This window comes from Vipera ursinii, assembly GCF_947247035.1.
Source record: "Vipera ursinii genome assembly, chromosome: 8".
NCBI lineage: Eukaryota > Metazoa > Chordata > Lepidosauria > Squamata > Viperidae > Vipera > Vipera ursinii.
Genome location: NC_139519.1, coordinates 21,678,797 through 21,704,948, shown reverse-complemented (window position 1 = coordinate 21,704,948; position 26,152 = coordinate 21,678,797). Strand labels below are relative to the sequence as shown.

The window sequence follows — 26,152 nt, the reverse complement described above, 5'->3', positions numbered from 1 at the left end:
TAAAATCCCTGTCAGTCCAGGTCAGCCAGGTGGAAAAGGAGTGTTTTGAGGCCGCGGCATAAACAGGACAAACCTCCCCCCCCCCCCAAAAAAAAAAAGGACTTGAAAGGTTATAATATAGTACATGAATTGGAGTAGACTAGGGGTTGGACTAGATCAGCGTTTCCCAACCTTAGGAACTTGAAGATGCGTGGACTTCAACTCCCAGAATTCCCCAGCCAGCATAGAATTCTGGGAGTTGAAGTCCACGCATCTTCAAGTTCCTAAGGTTGGGAAACGCTGGACTAGATGACCTGCAAGGTACCTACCAACTCTTGTTATTCTATCTGTCATCTTCTATCTAATTGGCTTTGAGTTGGGTTTATTGTCAAGGGTTCAAATGCTTGCCCTTTCAAGCTGATCCAAGTAGTAACTTGTAGGCTATTAGAATTGATAGCTTTTTTTTCATTTATCACTCTTTTTTTCCTCCCTTGAACTTGCAAATCAACTTGGTGATGCAATAAGGTTAGGGTTCTTTGCAGTTTACTGAAAGTATGCCTCTTCTGAATGAATCCAGTAGACCTCATTCATCTGTCACCTTCCTTTTATTAACACACACATACACTTTGCTAAGCATAGTTCTTGTTTTCTAATCCACTGGCATCATTTGCTCCAAATATGTGAGTTTCTGCTTTTTGAAGGCAAGGAAGCCTTTCAGTCTTGATGTCATCCAGAACTGGCTGATTAGTACTTCCGGAGGTCTGGTGCTCTTTATCCTTATTTGCAAATCTCTCCTTTGAAGGCATTTCTCTCTTTCATAACGTCCAACTTTCACAGTGCCACCTTTACCCTGTGATGACAGTGCTGATCTTTGTGGTCACAGGAATGGCCTTATGCTTGGTGACATCTTACCTGAGTTGTTATGGCCTTTCTCTAGAGCAGGGTTTCTCAGCCAGTCTTTCTCCAATGGGATTGTCCACCCTACTCGTGCTAGGGAAGGGGCCTACGGCAGATCCCACCAGCCAAGGGATTTTGGCTGGTGGGATCCAGGAGAAGAGTCTTTTTCTGCCAAGATTCCTGCCCTTTGATACATGGTGGCGCAGAAGGTGAGATAGGAATAGCACTTAGACTTATATACCACTTCACATGCTTTACAGCCCTCTCTAAGCAGTTTATAGAGTAAGCCTGTTGCCCCCAGCAATCTGGGTGTGAGATCCTCCACGAAAGGTCTTAGAACCTGACTATGGCATCTGGCATGGGGCTCTGAAGGAGAAGCTGTTGGCTGGAGAGGTGGTTGATGCACTAATAAGAAGGCACCCCACGTCTCCTCTCTGAATCCTTGTTTTCTTTTAGTTTTTTTTTAAAAATGTAATTTTAATCATTTTTTAATTTAGAATTGTCAAATGTTTGTGTGTTTTATCTTGTTTGTAAGCTGCTCAAAGTCGCCTTCTACCTCAAGATGGGCGGCAAATAAATTTGATAAATAAAATAAATAAGCCTTGGCAACTTGAAGATGTGTGCTCATTGTCAAGAGATGAAGGAGTTAGACAATTTCATGCTAATGGAAGATCTTTGTTAGGTTGTATTTTGTGAGGGTTTTCTTCCTGTTTTTACAGTTGTAAGCTGCTAGGAGTCCACATAGATTGTGGCAAATAAATAAAGAGTATCCAAGTAAAATGGAAAGATACTTCTTTCTTTATAATATATATGTATATGTACAGTATATGCATCTATAGATATGTTTGTGTATGTACCGTATATACTTGAGTATAAGCCGACTCAAGTATAAGCCGAGACCCCCAATTTCACCCCCAAAAACTGGAAAAAGTTATTGACTCGAGTATAAGCCGATCCGCCGTTCTGCAAGCCTCTGCCGCCAGCAGAGGCTCGATCCGCCATTTTGCAAGCCTGAATACACAGGAATACCCTGTGTGGCCGCGGCTCTCGGGGAAGCCCTGGCTGTCCGCTTCCTCGCTCCACGCTGCCATTCGGGCCCGCGCGTTCCCCGGGCAAATCGCGGCACCCAGCAGGCGAGGAAACACGCCCGCTCCAGTCGCCCCCCCTTCCCTCAGGAGACGCGAAGCAAGTGACCGCCCGGAGCTTACCGAGGACTTGCGCGCGGCCGAGGCTTCGGTGCTTCCAGGATCGCGCGCACCTCCCCAAACCTCCCCAAACGTCGGCAGGTCTCCGTTCCTCCTGCCGACCTTTGGGGAGGTTTGGGCGCCTCCCCAAACCTCCCCAAACCTCGGCAGGTCTCCGTTCCTCCTGCCGACCTTTGGGGAGGTTTGGGCGCCTCACCAAACCTCCCCAAACCTCGTCAGGTCTCCGTTCCTGTTTGGGGAGGTTTGGGCGCCTCCCCAAACCTCCCCAAACCTCGGCAGGTCTCCGTTCCTCCGCGCAGACCTGCCGACGTTTGGGGAGGTTTGGGCGCCTCCCCAAACCTCCCCAAACCTCGGCAGGTCTCCGTTCCTGTTTGGGGAGGTTTGGGCGCCTCCCCAAACCTCCCCAAACCTCGGCAGGTCTCCGTTTCTCCGCGCAGACCTGCCGACGTTTGGGGAGGTTTGGGCGCCTCCCCAAACCTCCCCAAACCTCGGCAGGTCTCCGTTCTTCCTGCCGACCTTTGGGGAGGTTTGGGCGCCTCCCCAAACCTCCCCAAACCTCGGCAGGTCTGCGCGGAGGAACGGAGACCTGCCGAGGTTTGGGGAGGTTTGGGGAGGCGCCCAAACCTCCCCAAACAGGAACGGAGACCTGCCAAGGTTTGGGGAGGTTTGGGGAGGCGCCCAAACCTCCCCAAACGTCAGCAGGTCTGCGCGGAGGAACGGAGACCTGCCGAGGTTTGGGGAGGTTTGGGGAGGCGCCCAAACCTCCCCAAACAGGAACGGAGACCTGCCGAGGTTTGGGGAGGTTTGGGGAGGCGCCCAAACCTCCCCAAACGTCGGCAGGTCTGCGCGGAGGAACGGAGACCTGCCGAGGTTTGGGGAGGTTTGGGGAGGCGCCCAAACCTCCCCAAACAGGAACGGAGACCTGCCGAGGTTTGGGGAGGTTTGGGGAGGCGCCCAAACCTCCCCAAACGTCGGCAGGTCTGCGCGGAGGAACGGAGACCTGCCGAGGTTTGGGGAGGCGCCCAAACCTCCCCAAACAGGAACGGAGACCTGCCGAGGTTTGGGGAGGTTTGGGGAGGCGCCCAAACCTCCCCAAACGTCGGCAGGTCTGCGCGGAGGAACGGAGACCTGCCGAGGTTTGGGGAGGTTTGGGGAGGCGCCCAAACCTCCCCAAACAGGAACGGAGACCTGCCGAGGTTTGGGGAGGTTTGGGGAGGCGCCCAAACCTCCCCAAACGTCGGCAGGTCTGCGCGGAGGAACGGAGACCTGCCGAGGTTTGGGGAGGCGCCCAAACCTCCCCAAACAGGAACGGAGACCTGCCGAGGTTTGGGGAGGTTTGGGGAGGCGCCCAAACCTCCCCAAACGTCGGCAGGTCTGCGCGGAGGAACGGAGACCTGCCGAGGTTTGGGGAGGTTTGGGGAGGCGCCCAAACCTCCCCAAACAGGAACGGAGACCTGCCGAGGTTTGGGGAGGTTTGGGGAGGCGCCCAAACCTCCCCAAACGTCGGCAGGTCTGCGCGGAGGAACGGAGACCTGCCGAGGTTTGGGGAGGCGCCCAAACCTCCCCAAAGGTCGGCAGGAAGAACGGAGACCTGCCGAGGTTTGGGGAGGTTTGGGGAGGCGCCCAAACCTCCCCAAAGGTCGGCAGGTCTGCGCGGAGGAACGGAGACCTGCCGAGGTTTGGGGAGGTTTGGGGAGGCGCCCAAACCTCCCCAAACAGGAACGGAGACCTGCCGAGGTTTGGGGAGGTTTGGGGAGGCGCCCAAACCTCCCCAAACGTCGGCAGGTCTGCGCGGAGGAACGGAGACCTGCCGAGGTTTGGGGAGGCGCCCAAACCTCCCCAAAGGTCGGCAGGAAGAACGGAGACCTGCCGAGGTTTGGGGAGGTTTGGGGAGGCGCCCAAACCTCCCCAAAGGTCGGCAGGTCTGCGCGGAGGAACGGAGACCTGCCGAGGTTTGGGGAGGTTTGGGGAGGCGCCCAAACCTCCCCAAACAGGAACGGAGACCTGCCGAGGTTTGGGGAGGCGCCCAAACCTCCCCAAACGTCGGCAGGTCTGCGCGGAGGAACGGAGACCTGCCGAGGTTTGGGGAGGCGCCCAAACCTCCCCAAAGGTCGGCAGGAGGAACGGAGACCTGCCGAGGTTTGGGGAGGCGCCCAAACCTCCCCAAACGTCGGCAGGTCTCCGTTCCTCCGCGCAGTTTTTTTTGTTGACTGGAGTATAAGCCGAAGTGGAATTTTTCAGCCCAAAAAGTGGGCTGAAAAATTCGGCTTATACTCAAGTATATACGGTACGTTCACACATACACACATTCCTCCATGTACACAGATGGTCTACACAACTGTGTTTTCCTCAAACATGAGTGTGTGTGTGTGTACATATACTATACATATATAGCCTGTCTGTAGGATTCAAGGTGTTTTTCAATAAATACAAAAAAATAGAGGATTCATGTTACACTAGACTTTTAGCTGTTGATTGATTGATTGATTGATTGATTGATTGATTGATTGGACTTATATGGCTGCTTATCTCATAGATGATTCTAGGCAGCTCACAACACTCCATTAAAAAATAGTTAAAAACAAAAAGTAGTTTCCTATATGTACACAATTCTTGGAAATTATCCAAAAAGAAAGTCAAGGTTAATTACAATGAAATTGATTTACTGATTATCTTTCCTTAAATTTCTCAGTGTCTTGGTCAACTTTATAACTTCCTATAAAATCTACTTCATAATGGCGATGCTTGAGGATAAGCACACACCCCACCAGTTACACAAGCTTTTAAGGGCCTTGTGTTTTTAAATGTCTGATTGTCAAACAGCAATGAAAAGAACTGTGTTTCTGTTTTTTTCTAATTCCAGAGTCTGAAATTGATCAAACTATCAACTCACATTTGATCATCTAAAACAAATAGAGCCAAGGAGAAAATGAGAGGGTCATAACGTAATATACTGTATATATCTCCAAGAATTAGTCTTATTGAACCAAGTGTGAATTATGATGTTCTCTGAAATTACCAAGTATTTTTTTACCAAAAGAATGATATATTTGGTAAATTTAAATTCAATTTGGCACTCTTAAATCCTCATGACTCATCCACACCTTAAAAGGATGGAGAAAGCTGTTACAATTGCCTTGTGTTGCTTCATGCCTTGCAATATTTTGCTTGGCTGATTGAATTGTATCTTAAAAGGGGAGAACTATTTTTCTTGCTGGTGGCAATTTATAACTGGAAACCTGTTTCAATATTTACCCTGGAATTGCAAAAGTGGATATACCATCATTAGTTTTAATAAGACATTCTAATTTATGCTTCAGGCTTTTTTCTCCTTGCAATTCCTTAGACGTTTAAAAAGATAATGACATAGAGAAGGGTGGTAATTTTTTCCCCCTGAATTGCTAGTTGTGTCACAAATTTAATCTCACTTAGAGGAGAGGGGTTTTGTTTTTTGCTTTGTTTTGTTTTTAAAAACAAGAGTTACTGTATATTATTTTTTAAAAATTTATATATCACTCTTCTAATGACCACAAAGCAGATTATGTCACAGCTACTAAAGCAAAATGCAAACAGTAAAAGAAAAAAGAAAATATAAACAATTAAATCCTCTCTAGACATCACCTGGCCAAATATGTTGTAGGGTTGTACCTTGGATTCAGAAAAAGGAAGGGAAGAGTGAGTATTTCATTTTGTTGTATTTTATTTATATTGGCTGTCCATCTCACTCTAGAAAGCAACTCTGGGAGGCTTACAATTCAACCCATAAATACGTAAAATAACACAAGCTTTTGTACCTTGAAAGTTTCTTCATTTTATTACTGATGGAAGCTTATGTTCTTGATCTATTTTAAGTATTTACATATTTTCTCTTTTCAGCCTGGGTTGACACTGTATGGGAACTGGACTTCACTGAGACTGATCCTTTGGATCCCAGGACCGAGGGCTTGGTAACCGATGATGGCGTGGAGGCTTTTGTCCAGCTTTACGAGGCACTCTCTCCATTTAGTGCAGATGACCATGAGACCATGGAAGTAAGGAACCGTTGCTTTCTCTTAGCATTAACTGGCCAGCTTTATAGTGTCTGTGATTATTAAATCCCAATTACTCAGGCAGTAGAAAAGTGAGAAGATATTTAACCAACACATTTACGTACTTTTAGATTGAAGATTTTTTCTCCCCCATCCTCCTACTTTCTCAACAGCAACAACCCTGTAAGGTGGGTTGGGCTGAGAAGGGGATTAACCCAAAGTCACCCAGCTGCCTTTCATGCCCAAGGCGGGACTAGAATGCCCAGTCTCCTGCTGATTGGCCCAAAGTTACCCAGCTGTCTTTCATGCCTAAGGTGGGACTAGAACTCCTAGTCTCTTGATGATTGGTTCAAAGTCATCTAGAAGGCTTTCACACCTGAGTCAGGACTAAAACTCACAGTCTCCTAGTGATTGGCCCGAAGTCACCTAGATGGCTTTCATGCCTAAGGCAGGACTAGAACTTACAGTCTCCTGATGACTGGCCCAAAGTCACTTAGATGGCTTTCTTGCCTAACGCAAGACTAGAACTCACAGTCTCCTGATGACTGGCCCAAAGTCACTTAGATGGTTTTCACGCCTAACGCAAGACTAGAATTCACAATCTCTTGGTTTCCAGCCTGGTGTATTAACCACTAGACAAACTGGCTCTAATCCCAATATGCCCTAATCTTACACTGAAATAAACTTACCTTGGCAATAATTTAAATGAAAAATGAAATGAAAAACAAAAAATTGATGCCTTAGTCCATATATAGAGTCTTAGATTCTCCATCCAAAGACAATCTAGGAGAAAACATACTTGCTTTTGCCTGAAAGAGGCTACAGATAAATGATTCCTTTAAGCCTGGGGTTTGGCAACATTCTTAAATATCACTGATCTAAAAAAAAAAAACCGCTTGATGGAGCTGTTCCATTAGTAGATTAGGACACGTGGACGTCCTTGGGGTGCAGCTCATCCATCACCTCTGTTTCTCACCCCTGTGAAGTTTCAGAAAAGAATGGGAGATAGTGTAAACCAGATTCCCAGGTGGCATGGTTGGCTCGGAAGACCTACCAGTTCAGAAGCGTAACAGCACCTGATTTTTGTGAAACCAGACATACTGATGGGAAGTTCAACCAGCAGTGCTTTTCCTCTTAAAACACAAGAGGACTCTCTCATCACCGGGTGGGTCTCCCTAGCCTGACCCCAAAATGACCTCACGTGAGCCTGCTCTCAGCTTGTTCTTTTATTTCAGAGCATCTGGCCCCTTCTGGTGGAAAACAACCTCTCCCCTAACACTCTTGTCGCTGTGTTGCATCACTTTGTCCAAGAGGCCCAGAACAGAAAGGCCAACACTCAACAACGCCTGTTTGCCCTCCACGCAGCTGGATTGTATTTTTTATTAGTTGAAATCCCTGGTAGGTCTGTGAACTGCCTGTGTCGTGGTTTGACCCGTGTTTTGCATGGATATCTCGACGTGGTAGCCTTGTAACTCAGTTCCATTCATGGTAGTAGAATTGCTGTCTGTGAGTATTAGGAATGAACTTCCATCAATCAGCCCAGGTAGCTTGTAGAGTAATAGGATATCTCCTTACTCTCTTCTGGTCTGTTCTTAGGACCCCTCAACCTGATTTAGACCAGGGTTTCTCAATCTTAGCAACTTGAAGATGTGTCGGCTTCAACCCCTGCTGGCTGGGGAATTCTAGCAACTGAAGCACATACATCTTAAGGCTTCTTTAACTCTGATTTAGACACGTCTGGAGCAAGCGGGCCAGTCTTTAGGAAAGCAAAATCTTGACTAGTAATGTGTGAACTTTGCAAAGCTTCCTTAAGCCCTCATCCATTCGTTGGGATCGGAAGTGAAAAACAATGTCAGTCCTGCAAGGCAGAGAGAGACTGCAGCAAAAAATACAGTAGTGTTGTAACGCCATCACACCGAGGAAAAGTTGTACTCAAATTCTCATTTATCTATGACCAATCGTCTTGTTTCATCCTAACTTACCAAACAAACAATGTTTGTGAAAATAAAAGGTGTGGAAGAAAGAGATTTGGGCAGGGAGGGGAAGATAGTAAGATAAGAAAACAAATAGAGGTGTCTAGGTTCTTAGGGAGGGATCTGCAAGAGGGTTTTAGGGGTGCAAAACACCTGATAATACGTTATCAATTATTATTTTGTGCCCCCTTCGCTGTAGGTGGTGTATAAAAGTAGCATTCCCTTAACATGCAAAACGTCTTTTCTGGCAGGCAGCATAGCCAACCGGGTGTTGCATCCAGTCATGTTTGAGAAATGTCTTCAAACCCTGTCGAAATGTTGGCCTGAGGACTTGGAGCTGCCCAGAAAAAGGAAAAAGAAGCAGTGCAAAAGCTTGATGGGCGATAGAAAGAAAGGGAAGCCAGCAAGAAATGAAAACACTCCGGTAAATTAATAAATAATAATAATAATAGTAATAGTAATAATTAAGAATTCTTCTTTACCAAAAGCATTTTGTCTGTTTTCCTGCTGCATGGTTGAGTGGTCTTTTTGGTATATTCCAGTGTTGAGTAGACCAGCTGAAGGCCAGGCCTTCTAGAGCAGCAGTCCCCAACATTTTGGGCAACAGATATTTTTTTCGCATGCCTAGGAGACCTGGTTTCGCGCACTACTGAGATCCCGCACATGCCCACGTGACGCTTCGCTCGCTCGCCCAGCCCTGTTCCTAATGTGTCGAGGGCTGGTGCCAGTCCGCAAACTGGGGATTGGGGACCCTTGTTCTAGACCAGTGATGGCGAACGTTTTAGAGACCGAGTGTCCAAACTGCAACCCAAAAACCCACTTATGTATCGTCAGGTGCCGGGTGGGCGTGGCCAATTGGGTGGGTGTGGCTGCGGTGGTAACAGCAGAATGGGTGGGACTAAAAAGTTCAAGCGATCCTAACTTTGTGAAATTGATCGATTGAACTTTTTTTTTTTTTTTGCACACGGCAGCGGAAGCAAAAAGGTTTTATGAAACTTAGCTGAAGGCCTAGGACTGGGGCGACGGCGTGCGTGCCCACAGAGAGGGCTCTGCATGCCACCTGTGGCACACGTGCCATAGCTTCGCCACCACGGTTCTACACTTAACAAGCCTTCGGTTGCCTATCTTTGCTGTATCGAAATAATAGATGATACAGGCAGTCCTCAATTTACGGCCACAGCTGAGCCCAACATTTATGGGGCTAATTCGTTAAGTGAGTTTTTGCCCCATTTTACGACTTCTCTTCCCCCGTGGGTGAAGCAAATCACTGCAATTGTTAAATTGCTAACCCGGTTGTGAAGGGAATCCGATTTCCCCGTTGACTTTGCTTGTCAGGAGGTCGCCAAAGGAGGGATCACGCGACCCCCGGGGACACTGCGACCGTCACGAATGTGAGTCAGTTGCCAGGCATCCGAATCTCAAAATCACGTGACCGCGGGGATGCTGCAAGGGTCCTAAGTTTGAAAAATGGGCACAAGCCGCTCTTTTTCAGCGCCGTTGTAACATTGAACAATCACTAAGTGAACTGTTGTAAGTCGAAGACTACCTGGGGAGGCTGCTCCCAGAAGTTTTATTTTATTTATCAATTTAGGGACCCTCCCCCTCCATCATACACCCCGAGAGTGGGGTTCAGTATCAATTCCTATCCACCCTGTTGATGAGAATTACTGCCTGACAATACCAGGAAGCTACGATTTTTTGCTTAACCAATCCATGGTCCTTTTCCTGCCGTTCTAGATGGAAGACATCTTCGAAGAGGAAGACGTTCAGGAAGAGGTTTACTTCTCAGCCCGTGAGCTGCTAGAAATCCGCGAGGCCCTCTTCCTTCTGCTGAAAAACCTCCTGAGGCTTTTTTCCAAGATTTCCCTGAAAGAGAGGCCACAGTGCGTGCAGAACTGCATTCAGGTGACCGCAGTCTCTCGGCTAAAGTGGCAGGAGGCCTCCTGTGCTAGCCCGACCAACCTGGGGGTCAGACTTTCTAGGGCTAAGCCAGGCGGAGGTTAAGCGAGACCCGATTTTGTGACCTCTTTTGCCATGGTGGTGATAGATAGATAGGTAGATAGATAGATAGGTAGGTAGATAGGTAGATAGATAGGTAGGTAGATAGATAGATATGGTAGGTAGGTAGGTAGATACAGTAGGTAGGTAGGTAGATACGGTACATACGGTAGGTAGGTAGGTAGATAGATTAGGTAGGTAGGTAGGTACATAGATACATAGATAGAGGCTTCGTGGTATCTGAAGCAGAACATCCAGATTCAGCCATATTTTCATTCCATTCAGCATTAACCTTGCCAACTCTGAAGCTTCCTCCTTCTGTGATATGTTCAAGATGGACGGCATTTAATATTTACTTGTTATGTATATGTAGGGGTCTGGGTCTATACGCATGTTGTATATAGTATGCTTAGGTGTGTGTCATGTATGTGTTTCCCTTTGAGAGCGGGCAACTAAATTTCATTTTTGATGTGTGCCATTGTGCCCACAGTAAAAAAATGACAAGGTTATCTTATCTTATGATAGATAGATAGATAGATAGATAGATAGATAGATGAGAGAGAGAGAGAGAGAGAGAGAGAGAGAGAGAGAGAGAGAGAGAGAGAGAACTTTTATTGTCATTTTTTTACTGTGGGCACACTGGCACACTAAAGATGAAATTTAGTTGCTTGCTCTCAAAGTGTACACGTACATAACACACATTTAAACATACTATATACAGCATATGTATAGACCTACACCCTTACATATAAGTAACATATAATTATTACCGGTAATCACTGTCCATCTTGAATACACAACGGAAGGAGGAAGCTTGAGAGTTCACATGGACCAAAACTGTTAAGGAAATCGCTGCCGTTGTTAGGCGGATCTGCCTTCCCCATTAACTTTGCTTGGGACTGGGAAGGACGCAGATGGCAGTCACATGATCCCAGCATGCTGCAACTGTCGTAAATACATACCAGTTACCAAGCTTGCGAAGTTTGTTCACACGATGGTGGGCATGCAGTCATGGTCATGAGGACAAGAACTGATTGTAAGATACTTTTTTCCCCGTGCTTCAGACAGTCACTAAATGAATGCCTGTAAGTCAATCCTTACCTGTAATCAGATCTGTGTTTTTCAACCTTGGCAGCTGGAAGGTGTATGGACTTCAACTCCCAGAATTCCCCAGTTTTATCATCCCGTAATATTTGCCAAGGGAGTGTCAGTGTGACAACTTCCTCTTCTGTTTGACAATAGAAATTGAATGAATGAATGAATAAAATTCTATTCTGTTATAAATAAAATGTATTTTGACTTATTTTCTCACAGATCTTTGTTAATTTGACAAGTCTGGAGCCCTGCACTCAAGACTTCAAGCCTTTAGACATGACGTGAGTTTTTGCTCGGAAATCTCAAGATTATGTTGTGATTCTATGAAGCCAAGTGGGGGTTGATGGCATGGAGTCGAGCAAAACTGAATGTTCTTCCCCTGAAGATAATAGACTTAAGCTGCAAACATTTACTCTATATCACGAAATAGGTCCAACCAAGAATTTTTCCTTTGGCTACAGGACTATTTCCAGAGCCAAGTATATCTCAGAACTTGCCTACTTTGGCCTACGACTGTTGTGTTCCCCCCTTCACAGCCTAGGAGACAAGGTAAAGGTTGTGTTCATTAATATTGTTCTTGCTTCGATTCTAAATGCATGGGCCTATCAAACTGTTCTTTCTACGGAAAAGGCCAAGAAAATGCATCTGTCTCTTACAGGAGATCTGGCTGCTTCTTCCTCTTCCGGGTCCAGCGTAGACTTTAAACTGCCAGAATGAAGCCACTATCTTAGCTTTATATTTGGCCAAAATAAGTCATTGTCGGTAGTAGCCGACATACCAGCAGATGTGCTGGGCTCTGTGTCTCTTCCCGTTGTTCACACAATGTGTTGTTATCCTCCATTTGAGCATACTGAGGTTAAAAAGGTAAAGGTTCCCCCGCACATGCGTGCTAGTCGTTTCCGACTCTAGGGGACGGTGCTCATCTCCGTTTCAAAGCCAAAGAGCCAGCGCTTGTCCGAGGACGTCTCCGTGGTCATGTGGCCGGCATGACTAGACGCCAAAGGCGCACGGAACGCTGTTACCTTCCCACCGGAGTGGTCCCTATTTTTCTACTTGCATTTTTACGTGCTTTCGAACTGCTAGGTTGGCAGAAGCTGGGACGAGTAACAGGCGCTCACTCTGCTACACGGCACTCGGGATTTGACCCGCCAAACTGCCAACCTATAAAGCCCTACATGGCCTGGGTCCGGGGTATTTGAGGGAACACCTGCTGCCGGCATCAAACGCCCTTCGCCCAGTGCGCTCCCACAGGGAGGGTCTGCTCAGGGTTCCGCCAGTAAGAGATTGCCGGCGGGTGACACCCAGGGATAGGGCCTTCTCAGTGGGAGCGCCTGCCCTCTGGAACCAGCTGCCGGTGGAGCTGAGAACTGCCCCCGACCTCCGATCATTCCGCCGGGGCCTGAAGACCTGGCTCTTTGAGCTCTCGGGCCCAGGCTGAGGAGAAAATTTTTTAAATTGGGGTTTTTAATAGTACAGGGTAGATTTAATATTTTTTAACTTGGTTTTTAACTTTTGTATGTTTGATTTTTAACTCCCTGTTAACCGCCCTGAGTCCTCAGGGAAAGGGCGGTATATAAATGCAATAAAATAAAAATAAATAAATAAACCTTCTGATCGACAGGCTCAGCGTCTTAACCCACTGAGCCACCGCGTCCCTAATACTGAGGTTACATCTAGGCATTCCCAACTCTTAACCCATCCAGGGTCCTTCAAGTAATGTAAGGGAGGTCGGATCCTCCAGCCATCTCCTCTCCTTTAATGTTATTCCTTAAGTACACTGAAAATGGTGGATAAACATTTCAAACCACAATCAGGTGTACCCTGGTCGATGGCAACCTTATTTGCCGGCTAATTCTTCCCACCCTAGGTCAAACCAGAGAATTTGGGTGCTGATTTAAAAGCAAGTTATCGTTGTCGGAAAGGTGACCCAGTGGAGATAGCCCTATTAAATCTGAAGAGAGTTAGCTCTGTGTTGGACATCCTGTTCCCCACCCTCCCCCCTCCCCCCAATCTATTTTTCTCCCCAAATCTGATGTCTGGGGTTATCAGGGAAACAGATATGTGGAAAGGATTTTTTTTATTTTTGCCAATTTCTTCAATCTTTTCCCAAGCCCCAAACTCCTACCGACAGTTCTTTAGTTTCCCTGCTAGATGGAGCTTTAATACTGTTGCACATGCTTGGCTTGTGGGCGTTTTACTAACGGGGAGAGCGGTGCTAATTTTCCAGAAGCATTTTTGTGATCTTGGACTGAAACGAATCTTCCCAAAAAATTTTCCTTTTGTTTTCACACAAATTCCCCCCCCCCACACACACACACAGGACAGAAAGGCTGAAATAGAAGTTTCCTTTTGAAAAATGTTCCCTTTATAAAAAATAGCTTTATAACGGGGAGTGCATTGGTTTAAGGATGGGGACATTGAACAAGAACAGGGCTAGAAATAAAAGTGTTTTTCTCTTTTTTTTCTCCCTGTTTTTTTTTTTTTTGAAAGAGATAGAGCATGCCAGCTGAAACCTGTTATACAAAGCTTGGGCTAAATAAAACAGATAACATGTTTTTGTCCTCTGTCTGTCTGCCTGTCAATATAGGCTCAATAATCCAGGCCAAAACTGTCTAAAGGCAAAAGGTGACTAAAGGACAAAGGATACCTTTGTCCTCTGTTGTAGCAAAGCTGCTAATTTAACCAAGATAAGTGGGATTATCCAACTGGGCCTGTACTCCAATTTTTTCTCCCCTTCCCTTCCTTCCCTAGAGTTTGCGCCAAGTGTTCTATCAACTTCTCAGGGTCATCCTGATGCTGCCTGGGAAGCAGGGGGGCGGGGTCTGCCTCCCCATCCCTTCTCAGATCGTTGATGCAAGGAAACTGGCCCTCAAGTTCATCAGGTAAAGTCCACCTGGCTGGTCTACTTCTTCTGCACCGGTGCCGAACCACTTTTCGTGAATTGTTGCCACCCCACCCCTAGATATCCTTAGATATCTCAATATCTTTTCCGTGCAGGCAATTAATTTTGAATGCCAAGACCATCAGCATGGTGGGCTGAACGTGCTTCCCACTTTTGCACATAGGTAAAGGTAAAGGTTCCCCTGCAGATGTGTGCTAGTTGTTTCCAACTCTAGGGGCCGGTGCTCATCTCCGTTTCAAAGCCGAAGAGCCAGCGCTTGTCCGAGGGCGTCTCTGTGGTCATGTGGCTGGCATGACTAGACGCCAAAGGCGCACAGAACGCTGTTACCTTCCCACTGTAGTGGTCCCTATTTTTCTACTTGCATTTTTACGTGCTTTCGAACTGCTAGGTTGGCAGAAGCTGGGACGAGTAACAGGCGCTCACTCTGTTACACGGCACTCGGGATTCGACCCGCCAAACTGCCAACCTTCTGATCGACAAGCTCAGCACCCTAACCCACTGAGCCACCGCGTCCCCTTTTGCACATAGGTTATCTTTATTTTGGCTTTTTAAGTTTCCAGAACCAGGAGGTTGAACATAAAATTACGGTTGCTTTGCAATTATATGTTTTTTATTCCTGCAGGGAAGAATATCCTGACCCTGTTGGTTTTGTACCACATGGTCCTGTCTTGTTTGCCGCTCAAAGGCCAAGCATGACTCAGTCTGGGAAAGGTGATCCCTGCTTCAGAAGCATATACACAGCCTCAAAAAACTTGCAAATTCCCAAGTTTGGCCTGAGAAGTGAGCCACACTCTCTGCGCCCATCAACCAATTGTTTGTGTATCTCCTATCTAGCTCTCTCACTGAAGAACTGAAAGAAATTGCCTTCCCTGTACTGAGGATCTTGCTGCAGCATATTTGTGTCAAGGTGAGGTGTGATCTTTGCCCTTCTGTGAACAGGATCAGACCTGTCCATTTGTGGGGCGGGAAAGGTGAATTTTCCTAACAACGGCAGGCAACTGAGAACTAATAAGCTGGAGTATATGTCTGAGAAGTTCAACAATTTTATTTGGACATCTTCCAAGTTTTGCTTCTGGCTGACCGCATCCTGAATTTGGGTCTTGATTTTAGAGTTGCGCTTTAATATATGCGAGGCGGAAAAAAACTCTCCAAAAGGGGGAAAAAATAACTCAAACGGGTCTCTGGTATTTGACATTCCATTACTAGGTCTTTTGATCTCACAAACTCCATCCCGTCACCTCTTTCATCATTCTGACTCTGCTATTTGCATGGTTCTCTTCTCCACTGTACTAATCAGGGATTAGTATTAACACTATTTAATAGTATTAATTAGTATTAAAACAGGGATTCATTTGTGGTGGCCGTCTCATCGGGATCCTCTTCCATGGATCAGTTGTAGCGGAGAGCCAGTCGTCAACATTCAGGAGCCAGCTCTGCGTTGAAGTCACTGTGATAGAACATCTAACTTCAGCTCAATTTGATCAATCCCTTTATTCCTTTTCATTCTAGGTTCCTGATAAATCCGAATACCGGACCTACGCAGCATTGTCATTGTCACAGTTGCTGTACAAACTCCCATGTGCTGAGCATGCCAACTTCACTGCTTGGCTATACGGATACTCGCGCAATAACAAGGTAAAGAAATCAACCTGTCTTGTCTTTTGAACATTGCCAGCCGCATCCATGACAGTCAACATGTTACCAAAGTGGATTTATCCTTCAACTGATAGGCCCCCTCCACCATGCCAGGGGTCCCTGACCACCAGGACACAACCCACTCCCGCTCATGCTGTGGCCTATTTGGAGCTGGCCCACGTGAGTGGTGGGCTGGCGCACATGCAGCTCGACGGCGGGCATATGCACGCACAGCAGCTCAACTTGTGCAAGTCCAGCTATGCGCACATCTGCCTGTGTGCTAGCCTGCCGCTTTCGCATGTTGTGTTGCATGTGCCAGCCCACCGCTGGCACAGCCTGGTTCCCCTCTCCACCCCACCCCACCCCAGCCCAGGCGGGCTGCAAAAGTTGGGGACCGCTGCGCTGTGCAACTTCCGTGGGAGATGAACGGTTCAAAGAAAAGAAGAAAAAAACACCTGTGGAAAAATAAATAAATAACTAAACCTCCTACTTTCTCCCGTGACAGATTTCCTACAGAATATTTGCCCTCGACGTGGCCTTGGCTTTGTTGGAACATCCAGAACGAGTTCAGGACGTGGCTTTGACTGAAGAGCAGCAGGTCTTTCTGAAGCACAAGTTCCTGGTCCAGGTCATGATCTTTGGCCGGTGTTCGGACAAAGTGCCCACCGTTCGCAGCAAAGCCCTGTCAAGCTTCGCTCAGTGTCTGGAGAACAAAGTTGTATCAAATGTGCAGGACATTCAAGAGCTGTTGCATGGCAGTAAGTAGGAAGAAGGACCGGGTGAAATGTTGGGCTAGGTCAGGGGTGAGGAACCTTGGCTCTTTGATGACTTCTGAACTTCAACTCCCAGAATTCCTGAGCCAGCTTAGGGAACTATGGCCTTTTCATGACTTGGGGACTTCAACTCCCAGAATTCCTGAGCCAGCTTAGGGAACTATGGCCCCTTCATGACTTGGGGACTTCAACTCCCAGAATTCCTGAGCCAGCTTAGGGAACTATGGCCCCTTCATGACTTGGGGACTTCAACTCCCAGAATTCCTGAGCCAGCTTAGGGAACTATGGCCCCTTCATGACTTGGGGACTTCAACTCCCAGAATTCCTGAGCCAGCTTAGGGAACTATGGCCCCTTCATGAGTTGGGGACTTCAACTCCCAGAATTCCTGAGCCAGCATCGCTGGCTCAGGAATTCTGGGAGTTGAAGTCCCCCAGTCGTAAAAGAGCCAAGGTTCCCCACCCCTGGGTGCTAGGTATTGTTGCCTCAGTCGTTAAGTGAATCACTGCAACTGTTAAATGAACCTGGCTTCCCCAAGGACTTTGCCAATTGTGAGAAGGTTGCAAAAAGGTGGATCACGTGACCCTCATAAATAAATACCTGCCAGTTGCCCAGCATTTGAATTTTGATCACATGCAACGTGCAGTGGTATGGAAAAGAGTCCTAAGAGTCACTTTGAACGGTCGCTAAATGAACGGTTGTAAGTCCAGGACTACCTGTACAACTCCCTGCCAGGAAGGGCTTTCAAGTTTGTCCCTGCTCTGGTGTGAAGTCCATAGGGGAACAAAGTAACTCGTCCTTTTCGTTGGTCTCCCTCTGCAGCAGCTTGTTCTTCAGTCATGGATGCCAACATTCCTGCCGAAACATCCCTAACCCACCTGGAAGGTAAGCATTGTAGCCCGCTAGGAGACCAGCTGTGGTTCTTTGCTCCGTGCTGAAGCTTGCTAGAAATATTTCCTGGTGGAAAGAGATCTCGAAAATCAGCTTTGAGCAATTTGTTTTCTCCCCTGAAAATTTCCCCCTGGGTTTTCAAGAGAGAGCCATTTTAGGATTGGGCATCCTTAAAAATATCTTTTGGGGGAAAAAAGTAGGATCTTGGTTGAGGCTATAATCGTCCCGGGAGCATCTGTTAAGACTCTTAATCAGGCACCCAAGCCTCCTTGAGTAAATATAGCATCTTGTGGAAGAATGTAGTAGGTGGTGTAATCAGTGGTCCCTCTTATGTTTGTTGCCTTCTCCAACTGTTTCCCACCTTTAATTCTTAGCCCTTGCAGATGTGTGATAGTTTGTCATTCCGGCAGCAGAATAACGCAACGTCGGTCTTGTTTCAGAGGCTGCAGCATCATATTTGTGCCTACATCTTTTGAGAATCTTCCCTAGTTGGTTAACCCCTTTATAACACTTGTGGGTAACAAATCTGCTTGCCTTGATTCTCAGTTTTCTGAAATAACTGCTTTCAAGGTCGTACCAGCCACCAGCTGAAGACTTTCCCAACCTTCAAAACCATTGAAGTGACCCAGGAACGGGACTCCACCGAGTTTGACGGTACGCTGGGTTTTAAAAATGGGTTGCCTTTTCCTTTATTGTCTTTAAAGAGAGAGAGAGAGAGAGAGAGAGAGAGAGAGAGAGAGAGAGAGAGAGAGAGAGAAGGGAGTGGGGAGAAAATAATTGCCTGTGCTGTTTTAATTTGGGTTTAAAAGAAAAATGTCAGAAGGTTGAGGAAATAGAGAAGGAGGAATTTAGGAAGCAAGGGTCTCAAAAAGTTGAGGGGATGTTGGAAGAGTAGAGCCAGATTCCATTTTTTAAAAGAATAATAATAAGGGTTTAAAAAAAAGCTTTACTAGGAGCAGTTTTTTCCTCCCCCAAAAATTTGAACTATTAACTTGTAGGCAGCTTCAAACATTGGGCTCCAGAGGTAGAAGTCGCCCATCCTGCCTCTGTAAATGTTAAATGTTTGTGATGCTCACTTGAGCACCTGGCGGTTTTGAGAAGTCTGAACTTTTTTCCCTCCTCAACAGGAAAAGAAATCATGGCCATCCTGAGACAGAGAGCGATAGATGAAAAAACCAACGTGAGGAAATCAGCCCTCCAGGTAGGTTTCTCACCTCTTTTGCTCCTGTCCAGGCCAATCGGGGCTCCTTGGAAAGTCACGTTGTATAACAGAACACGAAAACCTGCCAAAGAGGCTACATGTCCGTGGAGATTTTCAGTCCTCCAGGTCATACTTATGGACTGACTGGATGGTGGGGAATGAAAGGATTTATATTCCTTGCAGACCGCTGGTCATTTGTCTTCTTTTGGAGAATCATTAGTGCTACCTAGAGGCTTACCTGTGTCTCCAGGGTCACCTGAGTGGCGCAAATGGGTGTGGAGCCTTCTTGGAAGTGCTGAAAAGAATTGTGTTGTAGACTGGAGATAGATGGTGTTGGATCCCTCCTCCAGGGCTGTTCAATTTTGACATAGATGGCCTCTTTGACCCCTCTTTCAAACCAGCCATCTATGTCAAAATTGATTTTACTGGCCATATACCTATTTGTGCTCCTTCGGTCCACCAATTGGAGGCAAACATCTCACTTCAGTGGTTGTGGCTCCACTTTTTTTTTTTTTTTGCCCCTGCAGTATTCTGACTTTGCCTGCTGTTGAGCACAGTTAATGGGTAATGTTTCAAGCCTGCTGTTCCATCCCCTGCTAGAGAATAAATCTGGAATATCTGCAGAATGCAGATGTTCTTTCATTAGTGTGATCCTTCTTCTCTCTGCCTCCTCTTCTTTTACACCTTAATTTGCAACAGAAGGTGTATAATTCATAACCAGAGTCCTCGTGGACCATATGTCTAAATCAGCCCAGTTGTTCTCTGTTGATATTGAGAATTCCCGTCCCTGAAAGTGACAGTGAGTGAAAAATGAGGGGTGGGGGGGGGAACCTTAACTTGGACATGTACTTTCTCTCCCGCCGAAAGATTTACTACTATGTAATGAAATATGTAAGCTTCAATAAATCACTTTTAAACATCTAAACCCTCCCATGTTTAGAATATTTATAGGGGTATAATGAATTTGGAGGGCGAGGTAATGAATCAGCACCCACTCGAATGCAAAAAGGGCACAAAATCCTGGTTGTCCTGAATATTGTAGTTTTCTGTAGTTTATTTATGGTCTTGACTTAAGGCAGCCCTCCCCATCTTCTTAAATGTGACAATTGGCAAGAAACAAAGGTGGCCTTTATAATGGAAATGGAAATATATGTTACCGTGTTTCCCCGAAAATAAGATCGGGTCTTAAATTAATTTTTTGCTCCAAAAGATGCATTAGGGCTTATTTTTCAGTTAGGTCTTATTTTGGGGGAAATACGGTACAAAATGCATCCATCTGGCTGACGATCTTAACTAGGGCTTATTTTGAGGGCGGGGCTTATATTACGAGCATCCCGAAAAATCACGCTAGGGCTTATTTTCCAGTTGGGTTTTATTTGCAGGGAAACATGGTAGCAAGAGTTTTGTTCCCCTTTTGTCAAGTTTTACAACTGACTATATTGCCAACCTTTGGCAGTGCTTCTCTATTCTTTTTTTTTGGAAGAATCTGTCAATTTTGTCTCTAAAACTGATGCATTGCATAAAGCATTGGGGCGGGGGGGGGCGGGCTTTAAAAAGGAAAGATCCATATAAAGCAGAATTGAAAGCGTGAGTTCTGCCATGCTTGGAATCCCGAGATGATGGCGATGGTGATCAAGATGTCAGTGAAAATATGGAGGTTTAATTTCTGTGGCTCGGTTTTCCTGTAGTATATTTCATACGAGAGCCAATTTGAAAGAGCTTCCTCTAGTTCAGTCTCTTAATGTCTCCTGCTCTGAGCTGAATTCCAAGATCAGCTTTTTCAATTCCGGGTTTTTATCAAAAATGGGAAGAACCTACCACGTTTATCTCTCCCGTCTCCACCTCTTTTGTTTGATGTCCAGGTGTTGACCAGCATTTTGAAACACGCTGTGGTCCCATGTACCTCGGAAGACCTGTCCACTGTCCAGGATCGTTGTCGTGATCCCGCTGTCTCCGTGAGGAAGTTAGCGCTGCAGTCTATTACAGAGCTTTTACTGGTAAAGTGGTCCCTTTTGACCCCTTCTCAGCTTTCCCTTCCCCCAAATCCTGGGAAATTATACAAATCCATGGAGCTTGTTGGATGGAGGCCCTTTCCTGGCTACACAGACCTCTTAAGTTCCTTCAGCTGCTGTGCGTATTTTTTTTGTGTGTGTTTTGTTTTTAAACTTTATTTTGAAGTTGCGCACCGCCCAAGGTCATAGTTGCGAGGTGGGCAGCCACATACAATGTAGAATCAGGGTTGGAAGGGACATCGGAGGTCTTCTAGTCCAACCCTCTACTCAAGGCAGGAGACCTTACACCATGGCGGTCAAACATAACTTTAAGGAATGAATCGATCCGTTGATCAATGCTATTGAGGACCTCTGCTTCTAATAACCTGAAGACAGGACAACAAGCAACGGATGGAAACTGATCCGGGAACGAATTAATCTTGAGCTATGGAGAAACTTCCTGACATTGAGAATAATTAACCAGTAGCACAACTTGCCTCCAGAAGTTGTGGGTGCTCCAACGCTGGAGGTTTTTAAGAAGAGATCGGGCAGCCATTTGTCTAAAATGTTATAGGGTCTCCTGCTTGAGAAGGCGGTTGGACCAGAAGACCTCCGAGGCCCTTCCAACTCCGTTATCCGGGTCCTTGTTTCCAGAGATGTATAACTCAACCCTGGTCTAAGAAGCTACATTTCCTGCTGTAGTTTTTCCTATAGGCTTCTGGTTTGTCGAGCCACCATGGCTGTCGAGAAGTCCTTTGCAGAGGTTGGGTCTGCTGGCTCTTTGACATCTCGGCCTCTGATCGGCTGGCTGAGCTTTCTAACAGCGTCTCTTCTTATTCCAGTCCCAGCCGAAGAATCCTCTGATGCAGAAGGCCTGGCTCACGGGAGTCATCCCCGTCGTGATGGACTGTGAGACCTCCGTGCAGGAGAAGGTCTTGGAGTACGTGGATCATCTCTTGCTGCAGCAAATTAAGCCCTGCCACAAATTCACTGATCAGGACAAGAACCAAGCGCTGGCCTGGGATCTGCTTACGTTGCTCACAAAAGAGAATCAAGACCTGAGGTAGGGTCTCTTAGGTCTGGCTGCCCCGAGAGCCCCCTCCTCTGATCTCAGGCACCATGCCACCAGGGTGCTTTTTTCAAGAGGCCACTAGACTTCCTGGCAGAAATGAAAATCTGTCTGTCTGTCTCTCTATCTCTCTTCTATCATCTATATCTATCATATATCTATCATCTATTATTATTGTCAGGACCCACCCCAAACCACGTCTTAGGAATACAAAATTCTTGGAGTCAAATCTATTCCAAAAAGAATCTTTACTATGACATGCTTGGTTGTAGGAAACGAGACAGGACTTAATATTATCCCACGAAGTAAACCCTTATAAAGAGTTCCCGGTTTAACCCCCCTTAACCCCATTTGGTCAGTCCCCCATCCTTTCTCTCGTATCATCCATCTCGTAGGAAAAAGGAACTTAGGACCCTTCATGTTTATTGCTGTCTTCCGTGACAAAAGCCAGATGCTAGCTCCCCCTTTTGTTTCTCCAGTTCAAAAGGCTTCTCCTTTCCTTTGAAATGCCTAATACCGGTTCAATACACATCTATTCTCTTCTCTTCGGGAGATGGCAGAATCCATGGAATAATGTTTGAAACATTCCATTTATGAATATGATATAAATGGATTCTGACAATTATCATCTATATCTATTTATCTATCATTATCTATCTATCTGTATCATCCCTCCTGGTAGAAATGGAAATTTATTTATTTATTTATTCACCTATCTATCTATCTGTCTATCTATCTATCTATCTATTTATTTCCCATCTTTACAAATAGTTCTCGACTTACAACAATTCACTTAGTGATCATTCAAAGTTACAACGGCACTGGAGAAAGTGACTGAGGACCGTTTTTCCACACTTACGACCTTTGTGGCATACACACAAACACCCCACGTGATCAAAATTCAGACGATTGGCAACTGACTCATAGTTATGACGGCTTCACTGTCCTGGGGGTGGGGGGACTGTGTCACGTGATCCCCTTTTGCGACCTTCTGACAAGCATCGTCAAATTTGGGAAGCCGGTTTGGCTTAACTACAACCCGGTTGCTAGCTAATCAGCTGCAGCGATTCACTTAACAACGATGGCAAGGAAGGTCATAAAATGGGGCAAAGCTCATTGGACGAAGGTCTCACTTAACGGCAGAAATGTTGGGCTCCGTTGTGGTCGGAAGTCGAGGACTGCACAGCTGGAATGTCCAAATTCATCCAATTAACGTGACTTTCAAGGTCAAATGCCAGGTGCTGCCAAGTCAGATTGTCAACTCGTAGTATCTCTTGCGCGGCTTCCTCACTTTAACCACGAACTCATCGCGAAGTAAGTTCTGCAATTGGGAAAAGGGGTGAGAGAAAAGTCGCTAAAATTGGGCTTCACCTTTGGGGTCTTTGAAGCACCTTGGCAACTACCTTACTATTTTGTGGGTGTCTTTTGTCACTTTCTCTGAAGTGATTTCAGAGAGAGAGAGAGGAAGGAAAGTTGAATCTTCTGCTGTGCCTCGTTCCTGTAGTTTTTTTGTTTTTAATGAGTGCAATAAATAAAAGTGAAGGCAAATAACACTATGCCTTGATAGAAACGGAGTAGAAAGTTTCAGCATCAGAAGCTGAAGATTGGGTGAGGGGCAGAGCAAAGTCTTCGAGGTTGCCTTTTGCCTGTCCTCAGGAGCAGATCCTTGTTTTTGAATCAACGAAGAGGGCTGGATGCCAATTAGCAATTCCCCTTCCTCTTTTCCTAGAATATTCATCATTACTGCACTCAGCTTGTTTTCTTGCCTGCAACTACGAACATTTATTCCATGGTCTCTTCCCCCCCCCCCTCCCCCCGGATTTTACAGGAAGCAACATAAGGAGTGAGGTGCAGCTTCTGGAATGACAGGAACATATGCTGATTAAAAACAGCATCTGTTTATTAGTCAATAGCATTGTAACAGCTTCTGAAATAGAACATGTTGTGTTAGAATGGATGATACCATCACAAATCCTAATTTTGGCCCACGGATGAGACACACGGAATTTTTACATTGCCTGGGAGCTTTCTGAATCATTTCATATATATTTTTTTTGTCTCATATATTTTGAGACAAGTTGAAATGTATATGGGAGGAAGACAGGTTTTGGCACCCAGTAAATAACGTGTTTAAAGTTTAAAGGGTCATGGGTAACACATGAGCAAACCGAAGGAACTAAATCCAGATATTTTTTTAGTCACTAAAAATGCGTAGGAAACTTCTGACGTGCCCAAAATTAATTTCAGAGCCTCAGGTTTTAAGATCTGCTTTTAGGATTCTTTCGATTAGTCTGATAAAAAGATTGTATAAATGTTGCATATTATGTGGCTCTGATAATCTGTGGGTATGGAAAGGATCCTTCTGTGCTTCCTTGCACGTTGGCCCAGAGGGATTAAAAACAGCTTCTGCCTTTGTTGTAAGTTAAGATAGGCTGCTGTAGTTTGTGAACCCTACACTTTGGATAACATGCATTAGTATTAGCACTTAGACTTATAGACTGCTTCACAGTGCTTTGCATCCCGCTCTAAGTGGTTTATAGAATTTAGCCTATTGCCCCCAACTATCTGGGTCCTCATTTTACCGGCATCGGAAGGATGGAAGGCTGAGTCAACCTTGAGACCGTCAGGTTCAAACAGAGTTCAAACAAAGTACATTCTAACCACGCTGCCACCAGGGCTCCTACTTACATTAATCCTACATAAATCCTACATTAGGATTTATTAAAGTAAGCTAGCTTCTTTAACAACCTCTTCTTATGCATCTCAGTTAACAAAGGCTGCAGTTTCTCTGGACAAAACGAACAGCAAGCTAATAGAGTTCGGCTTTCTGGCAGTGGTGAAATTGAGTGACCCTAACCCTCTCCCGAATCAAAAAGGGCCCTTAAGATTGGCTGTTCTCTCTTTCAGCCGCTATTTAAGCAGAGCTTTCCACATTTTGGCTCAGAAGAACAAACTCTCCTCTTCGTTCATTAACGGCGTCATCTCCCATACCGAAACGGAGCGTGCTGCGGCTGCTTGGATGTTGCTGGCAAAAGTGGCCGGTTCCTCCCCCAAGTTGGACTTCTCCAAAATCATTGATGCCTGGGACAGCATCAGCAGGTGAGTGAAATCTTGCACGGAAGTGGGAGTGAGCCGATGGCTGGCGTTAAAAATGACCGTCCGTGCTTCCTTTGGTTTTGGCCTAGCACAGGGGAGGGCCTTCCAAACTGGACAACTTTTATGACTTGTGGACTTCAACTCCCATAATTCCTCAGCCTGGGCTGAAGAATTCCGGGAGTTGAAACCCACAAGTCTTCAGGTTGCCACGCTGGGGGAACCTCTGGCTTAGCACGTTGACCCCCAACCATTGGTTTATGGCCCAAGGTCAAGGGAAGCACAAGGCAACCTGTGAATCCAGTTGCTTCCATTCATGGGTGAGCGCTGGCTCCTTCATCACTTCATTCTTCTCCATGTTCCAGTCAGCCCGAAGCCAACCTGGAGACCATGTTGCACATCCTCAGCGTGATTGGAAGCGTTGCCAGACACCTGCCCAGCAGCACCCAGAACAGGCTAATGAGTGAGGGCCCGTTGAACGGTCATTCGGGAGGGTATTTTTCCGGAAGCAACGGTCTATCTTAAAGGTTCTTCTTTGTGATGGGAAGGGAGCACTGTCTATGGCAGGGGTCTTCAAACTTGGCAACTTTAAGACTTGTGGACTTCAACTCCCAGAATTCCTCAGCCAGCTGGCTGAGGAATTCTGGGAGTTGAAGTCCACAAGTCTTAAAGTTGCCAAGTTTGAAGACCACTGGTTTATGCCCTGCAGCACCAATTTAATCTGGGATTTTGGGGCCTTCTTTTGCAGATGATCTCAAATGTTGGCTGAAGGATTTCCAGTGTCCTTTGGAGGTAATCAGCTCAGCTATCGAAACTCTGCAAAAGCTCAGCCAGGCCATCACAGATGCCCCGAAGGAGATGCAGGTGAGACTCGCTGGGTTTTCTTCTTCTTCAAAAAAAACAAACAAACCCCCAAACCTGTGGGTTTCATTCATTTCCACCTTGTGTTGATCTTGAGAAAGGGGTAAGTCTTCCCTAGAGGCTCTTCGGCTGCGGCTGAAGTGCAGAGAAGAGCAACAAAGATGATTAAGGGACTAGAGGCTAAAACATATGAAGAACGGTTGCAGGAAGCGGGCATGGCTAGTCTAATGAAGAGAAGGACCAGGAGAGACATTCTTAAAAACTTCCAGTGTTGGAGCATTCACAGCTTCTGGACGCAGCTTCTGCTTCACTGGTTAATTGTCCTGACTGTCAGGAAGTTTCTCCTTACTTCTAGGTTGCTTCTCTCCATGATTAGTTTCCATCCGTTGCTTCTTGTCCTGCCTTTTTTTTAAAAACAAAAATTTTGAATGGTCGCTAAATGAATGGTTGTAAATCAAGGACTGCCTGTATGCTGAAATAGATCACATCAGACTCAGGCTGGATAGCCTAATCTGTCATAGGCACAGCATCCTCCTAGCCACAAAGGAACGTGATCCCAGGCA

The 26,152-nt window shown here is 46.1% G+C and overlaps 1 protein-coding gene across 1 annotated transcript in view; it reads left to right on the top strand.

Moving 5' to 3' along the window:
- The window catches only part of NCAPD3 (non-SMC condensin II complex subunit D3), a gene marked incomplete at its 5' end in the record, with an annotated part of 43,197 nt that overhangs the window by 779 nt on the left and 16,266 nt on the right, over positions 1-26,152 (top strand). The window contains 18 exons of the mRNA XM_083368609.1: positions 5,958-6,112; positions 7,345-7,507; positions 8,334-8,506; positions 9,820-9,987; positions 11,395-11,456; positions 11,637-11,724; positions 13,927-14,057; positions 14,912-14,984; positions 15,587-15,712; positions 16,218-16,470; positions 17,306-17,368; positions 17,945-18,028; positions 18,502-18,575; positions 20,438-20,572; positions 21,409-21,629; positions 24,543-24,734; positions 25,094-25,191; positions 25,477-25,592. Coding sequence (XP_083224735.1) covers positions 5,958-6,112; positions 7,345-7,507; positions 8,334-8,506; positions 9,820-9,987; positions 11,395-11,456; positions 11,637-11,724; positions 13,927-14,057; positions 14,912-14,984; positions 15,587-15,712; positions 16,218-16,470; positions 17,306-17,368; positions 17,945-18,028; positions 18,502-18,575; positions 20,438-20,572; positions 21,409-21,629; positions 24,543-24,734; positions 25,094-25,191; positions 25,477-25,592 — 2,375 coding nt within the window. The remainder of the gene's footprint in view (positions 1-5,957; positions 6,113-7,344; positions 7,508-8,333; positions 8,507-9,819; positions 9,988-11,394; positions 11,457-11,636; positions 11,725-13,926; positions 14,058-14,911; positions 14,985-15,586; positions 15,713-16,217; positions 16,471-17,305; positions 17,369-17,944; positions 18,029-18,501; positions 18,576-20,437; positions 20,573-21,408; positions 21,630-24,542; positions 24,735-25,093; positions 25,192-25,476; positions 25,593-26,152) is intronic.